Source organism: Haliotis rufescens, unplaced genomic scaffold (genome assembly GCF_023055435.1).
Source record: "Haliotis rufescens isolate VD_foot unplaced genomic scaffold, xgHalRufe1.0.p SCAF_5, whole genome shotgun sequence".
NCBI classification, from domain to species: domain Eukaryota; kingdom Metazoa; phylum Mollusca; class Gastropoda; order Lepetellida; family Haliotidae; genus Haliotis; species Haliotis rufescens.
The window spans coordinates 35,682,220-35,696,686 of record NW_025964223.1 but is presented as its reverse complement, the minus strand read 5'-3'; the positions used below and the strand labels follow the sequence as shown (position 1 = coordinate 35,696,686).

General features: G+C 38.8%; 1 protein-coding gene across 3 annotated transcripts in view; it reads left to right on the top strand.

The window, feature by feature from the left end:
• The window catches only part of LOC124114720 (transmembrane protein 39A-like), an 80,227-nt gene that overhangs the window by 41,783 nt on the left and 23,977 nt on the right, over positions 1-14,467 (top strand). For 2 of the 3 annotated variants that reach the window (XM_046475428.2, XM_046475427.2), the window contains exons 5-6: positions 3,133-3,415; positions 5,333-5,362. In XM_046475428.2, coding sequence (XP_046331384.1) covers positions 3,133-3,415; positions 5,333-5,362 — 313 coding nt within the window. The remainder of the gene's footprint in view (positions 1-3,132; positions 3,416-5,332; positions 5,363-14,467) is intronic. The other variant, XM_046475429.2, reaches the window with a different exon arrangement.

Sequence of the window (14,467 nt, the reverse complement as noted above, 5' to 3'; positions counted from 1 at the left end):
TGGCATTTCTATGGCCCCATGGCTATTTAAACGAATCACAAAGGCCATAGCCTTCCTACAACTAGGGAACATCCAGTTTGATTGCCTCCTGAACCATCAACATGACAATGCTTATCTTTCCTCCAGCTTCTCCACCAGCTGGGATGGATCATCAATGTTACGAAGACAGAGCTCACTCCCTCATTCACTATGCAGTTCATAGGAGGCCTTTTTCAGACAAACCAGGACCTCCTATCAGTACCAAGGGACTGATGGCACAAGATCCAGTCCCTTCTACACCCAGCTCTTCAGCAGTCCAGTACACTTCGCCAGAGGCAGGCACTTTTGGCTATCCTCATGTCAACGCAGGACCTGACCTCCAGAGGCCAGCTCCAACTGCTCCCCATCCTGATGTTTCTAGACCCTTACATCAAGTGCCAGAACCAAGCAACTTCCATCATCCTACCATAGCACCTCAAGCCGCATTTCTGCTTGTGGACGGTAGAGTGGAATGTCTTCGGCGACATCTCCTTGACAGACCTCATGCCCTTGCTGCACCTATTTGTCAATGCCTTTCTTCAAGGTTGGGGAACTCATATGGCAGACCAGGTCACCTCAGGGCTGTGGTCAGATGAGCCATCCCAGTGGCACAACAACAACTTAGAGCTGATGGCTCTCATTCTATCACTCTCTCACTTGCAAGAGGTCTTTCGCTCAGGTCGCTATCTCTACGGACAACATCACAGTCGTGTGGCAGAAGCCTTCTCCAGACCAGACAAGGTGGCTCAGTGAAAGCTCCACCCTGATGCCTTCAACCTGGATTGTCAACATCTTTGCCCCCCAAACATAGACCTGTTTGCAACCAGTCAAAACCTCCAAATCTGGACCTACATATCTCCGGTACCGGACACTCAGACTTGGGTGGTTGATGCCCTCAGTCTTCCCTGGGAAGGCCTACAAGCGCCACCTGTACTCCTACCCAGGGTTCTTCAAAAGATCGGGTCGACCTGGAGCCTTGCTCTAACTTTGTTCACACCTTTGTGGCCAGAGAGAGGCTGGTTTGTGGATCTCAAAGAAATGTCCAAAGTTGAACCTCTCGAACTACCAGGTTTGCCAAACCTGTTGATCCACCCAAACAGCAGACTGCCCTAGCCGTCTCCAGACAGGTTTCATCTTCGTGCCTTCACATCTGCAAAGAGCCATAAGCACCAAGGGCTAAGTGGCCAGGGAAGCGAACCTGATAAGTTTGGCGCACAGATCTTCTACCAGGGGACTCTATGACGACAAGTGGTGTTCCTTTGAAAGTTTATGCAAGGAAAAAATCAAGACCCCACCACTGCGTCCACCCCAATGCTTGGCTGAATTTCTTTTCTTCTTGCACTGCAAAAGACACCTGAAGAGCAGTACCATCACAATGTACCTGGCGGCCCTCAACTCAATGTTGGCTGTCCCAGAATATAATTAAGATGACTAAGATTCTGGAGGTCCAAGCTGCGCTCCTTCCGTTTGGTATATTAGAAGGCCAAGTTCAGACCCCTGGCATGGGATCTGAACATGGTTCTCAAGTTGCTGCAGGGTGCCCCCTTTGAACCAGTTCACTGAACTTTGTTTTACACTACCAAGAAGATGGTCTTTCTCTTGGCTCTAGCTATGGCAGCACGGGTAAGCGAACTTTACTCCCTGGATATCACCTGTGTTCGATTTGAGAGCAGAGCGCATGGTGCTGTTCATCTTGGGCTGTGCTGGGACTTCATACTAAGCATCATCTCCCAGGACAGCTGGACAGATCCTTCGCCTTTCTCTTCGATAGTGGGTGTCAAAGATGAACACGATATCTTTCTATGCCCGGTTCATGCACTGAAGTGTTTTATCCGACACTCAAAGGCATGTTGATGTCTCTTCATTCCTGTTTCTACAATCTCGCAGACAGAAGTGATCTTTAACACGATCTACCTGTGGTTACACACCTCAATCTACAGTCTTATGAGACCGATGGATTGGATCCCCCCAGGGCCAGCAAGCCTCACAAGAGCAGTCACCTCCACCGTGGCTCTCCGCAGCAAAAGCTTCATCTGATCCATTATGGAAGGCAGGTTCTGGCACTCAGACACAGTCTTTGCAAGAAACTACCTCCGAGACTACCCTTCCCATTGTCCCAAGCTGGCCTTTTTGACCTCTCTGGTGCTTGGCCCCTCAGACTACAAATTTACATGCTACTTGCATTGGCAAGGTACGTCAGTCTTAGATTATTTCTATTACTGCACTGTTACCTGGACCTCCTGCATACCTTATATTCTCGTCTCCTTCCGACAGGAATGGTCACTAGATGCCAGTCATCATTCTGGATGCTTTGCTGATTAGTTGTACTTCGTCGAGAGTTTATTGAGGATCACATCTGAAGGTATGCCCTTCGTTGTACCATCCGATAAAAATGCATTGAGGAGTAATGCAGGATAAGTTAAAACATTTAGTAAAGTTTAAATATGTTTTACAATTGTATACTTATCCTGCATTACTACGTCTGAAGTGGCCCACCTGTCGCAGGGCTGCCTCCCCACAATGTTTTCAGATGTTACGGTCTTGCAGTAATGTGGTGGTTCATGACGTCATCACTTCTGTGATCATGTGCGCGCTGCGTGATAGATTTAGCCACACAACTAGTTGGAATAAATTCTTCTTCAGCTGGACCTCACACAGCTTCTTCTTTCTGTCAAAACAAGCAGTAAATGCATTAAGGAGTAATGCAGGCTAAGTATACAAATATAAAAATATCTAGATTTTACTAGTAGTAGTAAGTTTTATGTAAAATTAACACATTGCTGCTTATATAACAATCCCAAGTACAATTGGAAATAAATTATGTTTAGTCATTTTTTTTGTGCAAAATATATATTAACATTGACGTTTTGACCAAGTTTCTAATCTCAAGTTTGCTCTAGCCAAGTCTTCTCCTACAGCAAAACATGGATGTTTTTGACAGCTCATTGTACACATTGCTCTTCCAAACTGTACCCCTGAATGGGGGGGAGGTAAGTATGATAATGCGAAGTATGAACAAGAAAATATGTTTCTCCCACTTTTTTGCCTCTTCCTCTGAAGATTTTAGTAATGCATGTTGCATCTAAACTATCTATCTATCTTATCCTGTTTCAGACTAGCAACTTATTTGATACTGTTTGGGCCCACCTTGAAACCACTTTACCAGAGACAGCATGCATGGCCACGTACAGCCACATATGGGGACAAGAGTGTGGCCAAACACCGCCCCCTGGAGAGGGAGTCAGTGCTCTACCATAACTGTACACTCACACCAGACATTGTCAGGGAGGAGGTGGAAGCACTCAAAAATGACTTCAATAACCGAGTGAAGCAAGTTCTTTTTAACTCCATGTTGACAGCATACTATATGGCCTTTGTGCCCCTCTGCTTTGCACAGGTATGTATCAGATAGGAATAGATTTCACACTGTTAGATTAGCTATGTACTTGAGAAAGTGATGAAGCAGGGTCCCGAGGGGTACATCGGGTTTTATGCGTCCTGCATCATTTTTTATAGGTGGTATAAGACCTAACGCCGGATGCATAAAACCCCATGTACCCAGATTGAACCTGCTGCCAACATGTTTGAATATGACATTGTAAAAGAATTCAAACAAATTCAATATTGATAGAAAACAGCTTTTCTATTGAGCTGGGGTTACCTTGCGCTATGTCACGTGACTTTCATTGACACAGAAAAGCGTGCAGCTTTGAAGGGATTTTTTCAGTCTCTCAGAAATCCATGTGCAGCCTGACCTGCTCGTTGCGGGGTATAAGAGATTTATTCCCCTGCTCATAAATTTATTCCCTTCCACGGCGGGATAAACAGTATCTTATCAAGATCATGTGGACCAATCTGTTGGAGATCCGTGAAGATCCACATAGAATAGATCTTCAGCAACCCATGCTTGCCATAAAAGACAGATATTATTTTTAATTCTTTTAAAAATAATTTTCCGATAACGTAAACAATGAAAATAGAAAAAACAAATAGGTAAGTGGATTTTATTAAATCTTATATTTGCCGAAAATCGTCAAATTTTCGCTGCCTTGGTCCTCAATCTGGCAGTACAGTAAACTATGATTATAACAAACTCAAAGGGACTACTATTTTTAGTTCGTTATAACCGTAGTTCATTATAAGCATATATACAGCATAACTACAGCAAATAGTCGGGACCAAAAAAGTAAGTTCGTTATATCCGTCAGTTGGTTATAAGCGTGTTCGCTATAACTGTAGTTTACTGTATAATGTTTTAGCTTAGGTTTTTTTATTTACGACACTGAATTTAGTTGTAAATGTATTATTTAAATAATGTGATAAACATAAGTTTCATATGTATAAACAGTAGGATTAGACTTTTAAAATGGTGTATAACATATTAGTAGCAAAGATGTTTTACAAGCAGAAATCCCAGACACTGTCAAAAGTTGATGACTGTGGCTCAGTGCATACAGGGGGGAATAGGCCAGAAGAGGGACCACACCCTATGGACGCAGAACAGCTACAACTGTAACTGATCAGTGCACAGCTACTACCAGTTGTGAACAGTAGCTCTTATGTGTATGTGTTTGTTGTTAAACGCCACACTCAGCAATATTCCAGCTATATGACAGCCAGTAGCTCTTTAATTTTGAGACTATTATAATTGGTATTGCAGTATCTAACTAAGATTCAAAGGCAATGAGTAACCAGAAATTAGTAACTTGAGTGATGTGTGAAGCCAATCGTGTATTTCCTGGCACATCTAAAAATGTGATGTCACACTTAATTTGGCATAAATGTGCCCATTGGCACACTTGAAATAAATTTAATTTTGATCCCTGGATCATATTGGGGATGGACTATAGATGTTGCTTTCTATGTGTAATACCTAGTGGCTAATTTCAAAACTGCACATGGTGATCACATTTAGGGTTAATATTGATCACACTCTACAGATTTAATGATGCATCCTTTCTTTTAACAATATGCTTGTTTTGCTTGGTGATCAATATGTCTTGCCTTTCTGTGTCTCAGAAGTCATAGATTGCACCTTGCATCTTTCATACATTTGTATTCATTAACTTTATCGTAATAAGATTTTTCTTAACACGGCATCATGACATCGTTCATGAAACTCTACATAAAGTAATTTCCTACTGAGTTAGGGAGTTTGCGTCACTTATGCACTCGTGTCACCTGTTGCTTTGTTCGCATTATGATAAGCTATGGTGTTCTGCCATACATGCTTGTATCAGGAATAGTTTTTGGTGACATTGTAGGGTTTTCATCATGTTCATGTCAATCTTGTTAATTTCAACCTGCAATCTAGAATGTGCAGAACAACTGTGATACATGCTGGGTAAGTTGCCATGGAGACTGGTCATTGCCAGTTGCTCTCATTGTTGTCGTTGTTGTTGTTGCTGTTACTGTGTTCTTATTTGAGTAAATAGTTCAGTTTTAATATTGTTACATTTTTAGAGTTCTCAAACTGTTTAAGGAGTTGATTATTCTAAGTGTGGATGCCAAGACTGACACTGAACTCAGTACACTATGTTTATCAGCTGTAAGTCGACAGGGTTGTGGGTACACTCAGCTTGCCAGACATCTCAGTAGTAAATCCCTATTAGAACTATATTGTAGTTTATTCACATGACAAACACAATATCAACACAGTCTGGCAACAGTCAGGTAAATGTGGAAATGGTATTATGAGAAAGCTAAGGTCTGTTAGGCAAACATTTTGCTTTGAACTGCTCTGATAGATGACACCATGATACATAGATTATTGAGAATTATAATACTCTATTGTTTCAACTATACATTGTTTGTAGGAATTGACAGTTTTTTAGCTACTTTCTGCAGTGTAAATGTTAAGCTCATGCATTAATTCTAAGCACATGTATTGCGAATGTACTGGAACAACAATCAAATAGCACAAAATGCACATGCAGTATGTTCAAGTGTTCAAATGCAGCACTGATATCGAAGCACGAAGTTAAAGATTCTCATGTTTTATGAGTGTACTGCATGACGTGTCCGTGCAGCCTATTTGTGTTGTATTTATTTTTATTTATTTATCTATTAAAGGGGAACTAATCTCTGGCTTCTTCTCGGCTGTCTGACACTGGCCGCTAGGGCTCCCTAGCTGCCGTGAGTCGATTACCTCGGTAACGCAACTGAGCATGACAAGAGACTGGGCTACTATCTGTAAAGACACCTAAATAAATTTTCAGGCAATATCTGTTTTACGCATTTTTAAACACTGATTGGTTATCCATGAACAGTGAAGATTTCGACAAAGGGCGCATGTTAATTAATTTCTTCAGCCTAAACAAACAGACAAAAAGAACGGTGGAAGCTAATCGGATGTTCTTATTTGGAAATACACCTGATGCTTATAGTTTAGTAATAAAAAAAGTATCCATGCGGTGAAAGCATCTTCCGATTTCGGATTGCGTGGATAATACGATTACTACACCCTTGTTGTCATCCATGTTTCCTGGTATAACCCTACACTTGTGTATTTGTCGTCATTCACTTGATGCTCAGTTAATGAATTTATTAGGGGTACATGTATAAGTAGTGGTAGCACCACTCTGATTACCTAACGGGTTCCCATTTGGCATTTCTTGTGTCTTGTGTAATTATTTAATCTAAATCCAGATTTGAAGTGAGGTGAAATGTGTGTTATGTAATATGCACGTGGCAGCCCAGCAAGAGGAGTGATCAGTTGATTTACTGTTTTGTAAATCAACTGATCATTCCTCGCCATCAAAGGATCAACAGTAAAATACAATGATTGATTAATCACTGTTATCTTGCGGAGTGGATTTGTCAAATGTAAGTGTTTTCATGTGTAGGTTTACTAAAGTAGACGGAATACAATAATATCATGGCGTGAAGTGCCGATGTAAAAACAACATACTTTGTTCAAAGGATTAACCAATAATACATTGATTGATTGCTCATTGTTATCTAACTCAATGGATTTTATTTATGAACCGTGGACATTATGAAAATTGTTGTCACGTGTGCTATCTCAGCTGACCAATGAGACTTTACTCCTATGTGAAACAGCTGAAACAAATTTAGTGATCAGTTGAGAAACGAACACGGGCTACAATATCCCAATTTTAGAATATTTGATTGTTACAGAGACACGTGACATGCAATAAGTTAGTTTGTACAGCTGCAGACGTGTGGGACATTGTTCCTTTATGTGGATATTCACGGATGCATTCCTCGAACAAGGAAGCTGCCTAAAAATAAATTGGTAGGTTGTCATTATGATATTTGCATTTTGTTTTCATTCATTTGCTGTAGCATTGAACAGAATCATTGTTGTTCCTCTACGTCTTGGTTGGGAAGTTCTTCGATGCGAGATAGACGTTGTTTTCACAAGTCTTTTCATTTGTAAGCATGTATATGTTACAGTCAATGTGTAAAATGTTATTCACTTAGCAAAATTTGTAAAATGTCTAAATATTTCAGTAATTTACAAAATGACGGAAACATCTGTCCATTCATTAAACAGATTGACTAACAATTATTAAGAGGTTCAAAAGGGCTTAAAACATCACAATAGACTAATTAAGCTAGGATTAGAAGCCAAAACTGCGGAAATGTACTTTGAATTTCATTTTCTTTTAATCCTATAATTTTCAGCCACTTGGTGATGAAATTAAACCATAAAAATATTTGGAATTTTTTATCAAAATAACATAAATGGACAGATTTTTCTGGCAGTTTGTAAAATACATGTATTTGAATATTTAGGCGTTTAATAAATTGCCTAAATAATTTTTTTACACATTTTGACTATAAGATAAGCAATGCTCAGGTGAAATATTTACTTTGAATTGCAAGTCAAAATAGTGTAAAAGAAAGTGACTTATCAAAACTTTGTCACCATTACTGATGCTACCCACAAAGATACCTACATTTCCTTATTATTTCCAATCCTGTATTTCATTTTGTTGATCAATGTGACCATATGCCCTTTTACTATCAATAAAAGTGACAAATGCGCTTACAGATCGCGCAGCACAGGTCGCGAAATAGTCCAGATTTCTGCGATATCATCCGGGTACTCACGGGGATAAAACAATAACAAAGGCAACAACCAGTACCAGGGAATTGCTGTAGGTCAGTGCCCCTTTAATCTGATTAGTAAGTACTTTGATAATTTGATGCTGTATTTTAAGTCAAGTAACGTACAGGTCACTGAACATACAAACATGTACATTACAAATAATGATATTCGCTGGCTCATAAATTATTTGTTTAATAATGTCCAGTTACTTGTGCCTTATCTTTAACTGAATATCATGACCACAGTTCTGCCAGAAGTGCCCCATCACAGTCTGTGTAGTAGAGTACTTACTGTGTATACTGTGTTAGCTTCAGTGCTATGTGTGGTGGACCGCACCACATGCCACTGTGGTATAACTTGGTTATTGCTGACTACAAGTAAAGTTCTCTTCATTCACAAATTGTAAATAAGAAAATGAAGATTGAGACTTGACTTTGGTACCGGTGTAACATAATGAGAGTGTGATCAGCATCAGAAGACAACTGTCTGCTGGCCAGCACCTTGGGCCAGTGAGCCTGCCTGTTCACTTGCTTGAATATTTGAACTATCAGTGGAGAATGTAAAGTGGCTGTTACTAAAACAGTTACACCTGTAACAACAAAGGAGACATTTCACACTAATCCTGTACTATAACTACCGGTAACATACCAGACATTACTGTTCTTTCAACATTATAAAAGCCAGTTACCAAATCAAATAATGAAATTTGCTCCTAGAATCGCCACCCCCCTTCATTTAGTCCAATTAGTGTTAAATAAATCAACCCACGCAATTGCTTGACAAGGATATTTAAATAGTCAGTCAGTCATGTTTAGTTTCCTATGGAAGCGTATTAGTGCCATCTACATAGATAATACTTTCATCTACGTAGATGATACTTACAACTATGTAAGCACTATAAATCGGCATCAGTCCCGACTAGTACAAGCGGTCACACACACATACACGTGCATGCACGTCGCTATATAAGTGCAATAATCTTGGATGCGACGTTAATCCCCATTTCACCTCACCTCACCTACATAGAAGATTCTTACATCTACATAGAAGATTCTTACATCTACATAGAAGATTCTTACATCTACATAGAAGATTCTTACATCTACATAGAAGATTCTTACATCTACATAGATAATACTTTCATCTACATAGATGATACTTACATCTACATAGATAATACTTACATCTACATATATGATACTTACATCTACATAGATAATACTTACATCAGCATATATGATACTTACATCTACATAGATAATACTTTCATCTACATATATGATACTTACATCTACATAGATAATACTTACATCTACATATATGATACTTACATCTACATAGATAATACTTACATCAGCATATATGATACTTACATCTACATAGATAATACTTTCATCTACGTAGATGATACTTACATCTTTGTAGATGATTCTTACATCTACATAGATGATACTTACATCTACATATATGATACTTACATCTACATAGATAATACTTTCATCTACGTAGATGATAGTTACATCTACATAGATGATACCTACATCTACATAGATTTTACCTACATCTACATAGATGTTACCTACATCTACATAGATGATACTTACATCTACATAGATGATACCTACATCTACATAGATGTTACCTACATCTACATAGATGATACTTACATCTACACAGATGATACTTACATCTATGTAGATGATACTTACATCTATGTAGATGATTATGTCATCTACATTGATGATACTTACATCTACATAGAAGATTTTTACATCTACAAACATTATACTCACATCTACATAGATGATACTTACATCTACGTAGATGATACTTACATCTACATAGATGTGACCTACATCTACATAGAGACTTACATCTACATAGATGATACTTACATCTACGTAGATGATTCTTACATCTACGTATATGATACTTACATCTACGTAGATGATACTTACGTAGATGATACTTACATCTACATAGATGATACTTACATCTACGTAGATGATACTAACATCTACGTAGATGATACTTACATCTACGTAGATGATACTTACATCTACATAGATGATACTTACATCTACATAGATGTGACCTACATCTACATAAATGATACTTACATCTACGTAGATGATACTTACATCTACATAGATGATACTTACATCTACATAGATGTGACCTACATCTACATAGATGATACTTACATCTACGTAGATGATACTTACATCTACGTAGATGATACTTACATCTACGTAGATGATACTTACATCTACGTAGATGATACTTACATCTATGTAGATGATACTTACATCTACATAGATGATACTTACATCTACGTAGATGATACTTACATCTACATAGATGTTACCTACATCTACATAGAAGATTCTTACATCTACGTAGATGATACTTACATCTACATAGATGATACTTACATCTACATAGATGTTACCTACATCTACATAGAAGATTCTTACATCTACATAGATGATACTTACATCTACATAGATGATACTTACATCTACATAGATGATACTTACATCTACATAGAAGATTCTTACATCTACGTAGATGATACTTACATCTACATAGATGATACTTACAATTATGTAGATGATACTTACATCTACGTACATGATACCTACATCTTTGTAGATGATACTTACATCTACATAGATGATACTTAAATCTACGTAGATGATACTTACATCTACATAGATGATACTTACATCTACGTAGATGATAGTTAAATCTACATAGATGATACTTACATCTTCATAGATGATTCTTACATCTATGTAGATGATTCTCACCCCTTCATATTCACGTTTTACCTCTTAAACCTAATTTCGATAATGGAGAAATCATGAGGATCAACATATTCCTCCGGCTTTAACCATGTTATGGTTGATCTATAATTTTGCTAAAATTTTGAGTAATGACCTATAGCTGTTTATTTGTTTGTAGTTTGGAGAACATTTTATGGTATCCTATCTTTATTACAGTTGTAAGAGAGTATGGCATGTGTCATTCTCCAGTAACTTCCACATATTGAAATGAAGATTTACTTTATGCAATGTTAAGATAATACCTTAGTTAAGACATGTCAAGTTAGAAAGTCATGCAAATTGGTCATTATTAATTAAGCCAGTGGTTATATATAACTGACCCGGAACTAGTGTCGATTACTCGAGAAAATATTGATTCCGAGATGGAAGTATCTTGTACGTAGATGTGAGCAGTATCATCTACATAGATTATAGTATCTTCTACATTGATGACGCTTTCATCTACATAGGTGATACTTGTTTTTAGTTTTAGACTGTGGCACTTATACGCTTCCATAGATTCCAGATCATATAGTTCTCTGTTGAAATCTTCCACTGGTACCTTTTGCTGTTCGGGAAGTTTTGAATTTCCTATTTTTGTATTTCTAAAGCAAGGTTCCATGAGGGTGCAGCTTCTACTGCATGTTACAGAGCAGTCAGTGATTCGGTGTGGACACTGTGTGTACACATCAGGCAAGTGCTCACCTGCTGCCTTAGGATGTTCACAAGTGTTATTAATGTTTTCCAACATTTGTCAAATGAGGCTAAAGTTTGATTCTCATATTTTCTTATTTCTTTCCTTATTTCTCCATGAAACTTTACAAATTCATCATGTTAGTTTGGACTTTTGCCTGTTGTAATCACAGAAATATGACATTATATATTTACAATTAAGCATCAGAGGATACCCAGAATGAAACCCAGATTTCCCCCTGAATATATCTGTGCACCAGAACGTTGAACATCTAAGATCTGCATCACTTGGGGGTGTCCTCTGCCATCAACCAGAATCTATATCAGTGAAATTCTGTTCAAAGTGGTGCTATGCCAAACTCACAGTATCTGTTAAAGTTGTAACAAGCTGTGGGTATGGAGGATAATGACTTCTGGTGATAAAAGGTGTGCATACTTATTTTAAGAAATTGCACCAATGCAAGTTTCTCGTGGACACTTGGAATGTTCTGTTTATCCCAGAATACTTTGATTGTATTGTATATCTCATTGCTTTGTTTAGCTCCAAGTATCGAAACTAATCAATGTTTGGTGAAGAATCAAACAATTGTCCACAAAGTGGTTTCAAAATCTTGTACATTAATGAATTCCAAGGCAATGAAACGATATGACAGGTTGTTTTCTGCATGTGAATAGTATGTATATATTCCTTGACTGTCTCCCCACAGTGTCTGGCAGCATGGCCTCTGTCACGTCACATTCAGTATTCCCTCCCAGTTCTTCTGGCACAAATATGATGTTCATTGCCTCTTGTAGAAAGTGGCACATTTGTTGTATGGTAATTCTTTCTCTGTTGTTTTTCCTATATTTTCTCTGCTTCAGAAGAGAGCTGAATTATTATTTTGTCAGTTTCGTTCACTTGTCACCATTGCTGTTAGTGCACAACTTACTGTGTGTTATTAACATGTTCATGTAGCCAACCAGGGAGGACTTTGGGTCAGTACATTTGAGCATTAATTCCTGAGCAGGACTTAAGACCTATGGTATGTTTTCCCATAAATTATATTGATATCAACTTCGTAGTGATGTTAAGCTACGTGTAAACAATTTTTCATTTTTGATAAGTGAGTGAGCTACAAGTTAGACAATATCTCAGGCATGGAGCAATAAACTATACATTAATAAAATGTCAGCAAAACAGTAACATATATAATTCTTGCGAATCCTCTACCTCTATTACATCTTTGGTCATGAATCCTGTATTTTGGCTTCAGTCACACTAATTAAAATTTTGAGATTTTCAACAAATGTCCTCTTCACTGTCAATCACGTACAATAGTCGTTCCTAATATAGCACTATAGCTACCCAAACTATGACATGCATAATGGCGGGAACCTCACTTCTTTCCTGTGTGTGCTAGAGAGTCAACACCTATTTATAGTTGTAACGATCTAGCACTTGGTAGTAGTCACATTAGTCTAAGATTGTTCTAATAGTTTTCTATAAAACAGACAAATTAAGTCAATATTAATAGCTGCTAATTGAAGTGACAATCATACTCAGGTAAGTATAAGGGGGTGTGAGGTGTTTTTGTGAGGTCGTAATGGAGTCACCCTCTACTCCTGGTTGCAAGAAGTGGGGCCTCTTTATGATCACAGGAGATCCTCATAGCAGCTGCTGGAAGTGCAAAGAGGCTATATGAACAGATGAGGCAAGATGCGATCAGTGCTCAAACCTATCCAAGAAAGCCTTCACCAAGTTAGCTGAAGCTTTAACTAAAGCTAGAAGGCGTGAAGCAGCTAAGAAGAAAGTTAAAGTCATTGTGACAATTGACACTGAAGTAGTCTCTGATCTACCCCAGCGCCTCCTACTCCTACTCCGGCGAAAGAATCATCTCGTGCATTCTCTATGAACTTGATTCAACAACTCTTAAAACAACAGCAGGAAATGATGGAGGCCATGTTTGAGTCATGCTTCTCAGCTATAAACCAAGATATGGAGATTATGAAGAAGAGGCAAACAGTATTGGCTAAGTCCTCCAGCCAAGAGGCTGCATGGGGGACAGCAATCTGTTTATGCCATACGGCCTACCCCACCCGACCGTACCGACCAGCTGGGTAGAAGCTCTCAAGCTTTACCCTACCATGATACACGGGCATCTGGATCTCCGCTTGGGTCCCGTCGGGGTACCGCAAGGCCATACATCCCAGCTAAGACACTGTGGGGTCACTGCACGGATTCCATGGTAACCCAGCCGACCGTCCAGCTGACAGGCCTACTTATGGTCGCCATCAACCATCGGTACCCAAGGCATTTACAACCTCCTATGACAGAAAATTCACCACCTAAGATGCCGGAATATGGAAGATGTCATGCTCCTACACATCATCTCAACATATCCACCAGACATTGCTGTGGCCGAGTTATGCAGGCAAGGTGGTAGACCAGGCGTCCGAAAATCTACTCAAGCTCATACATGATGACCGGCTACCCTTACCTACATTGAAGTGGAAGTGGTATAGAACTCATGACTCTCCACTTCCGGATCATCAAGTTTTGGACGAAGATTTTACGAAGCTAGTACGCAACCCTAATACTAATGTCACGTTGCCTGCTTCACGGATCAAGGACCTGTCCATGACATCCAGACATTCAATTGACATTGGCGCATATTTCAACTGGTTTATCACCGGAATCAGGCACATCATTCCACAGTTGCAGACATCATATGAAGGCATACCCGGAGAGACTCCTGTGACTCCTGTGGATGTCACTTCTAGGCAACCTAACATCTCCACAGGATATGACCTTCAGAAGAAGGTTTTATCCTCTGCAGACATGGATCAACTTTCTATGATCCAACACCTTAGA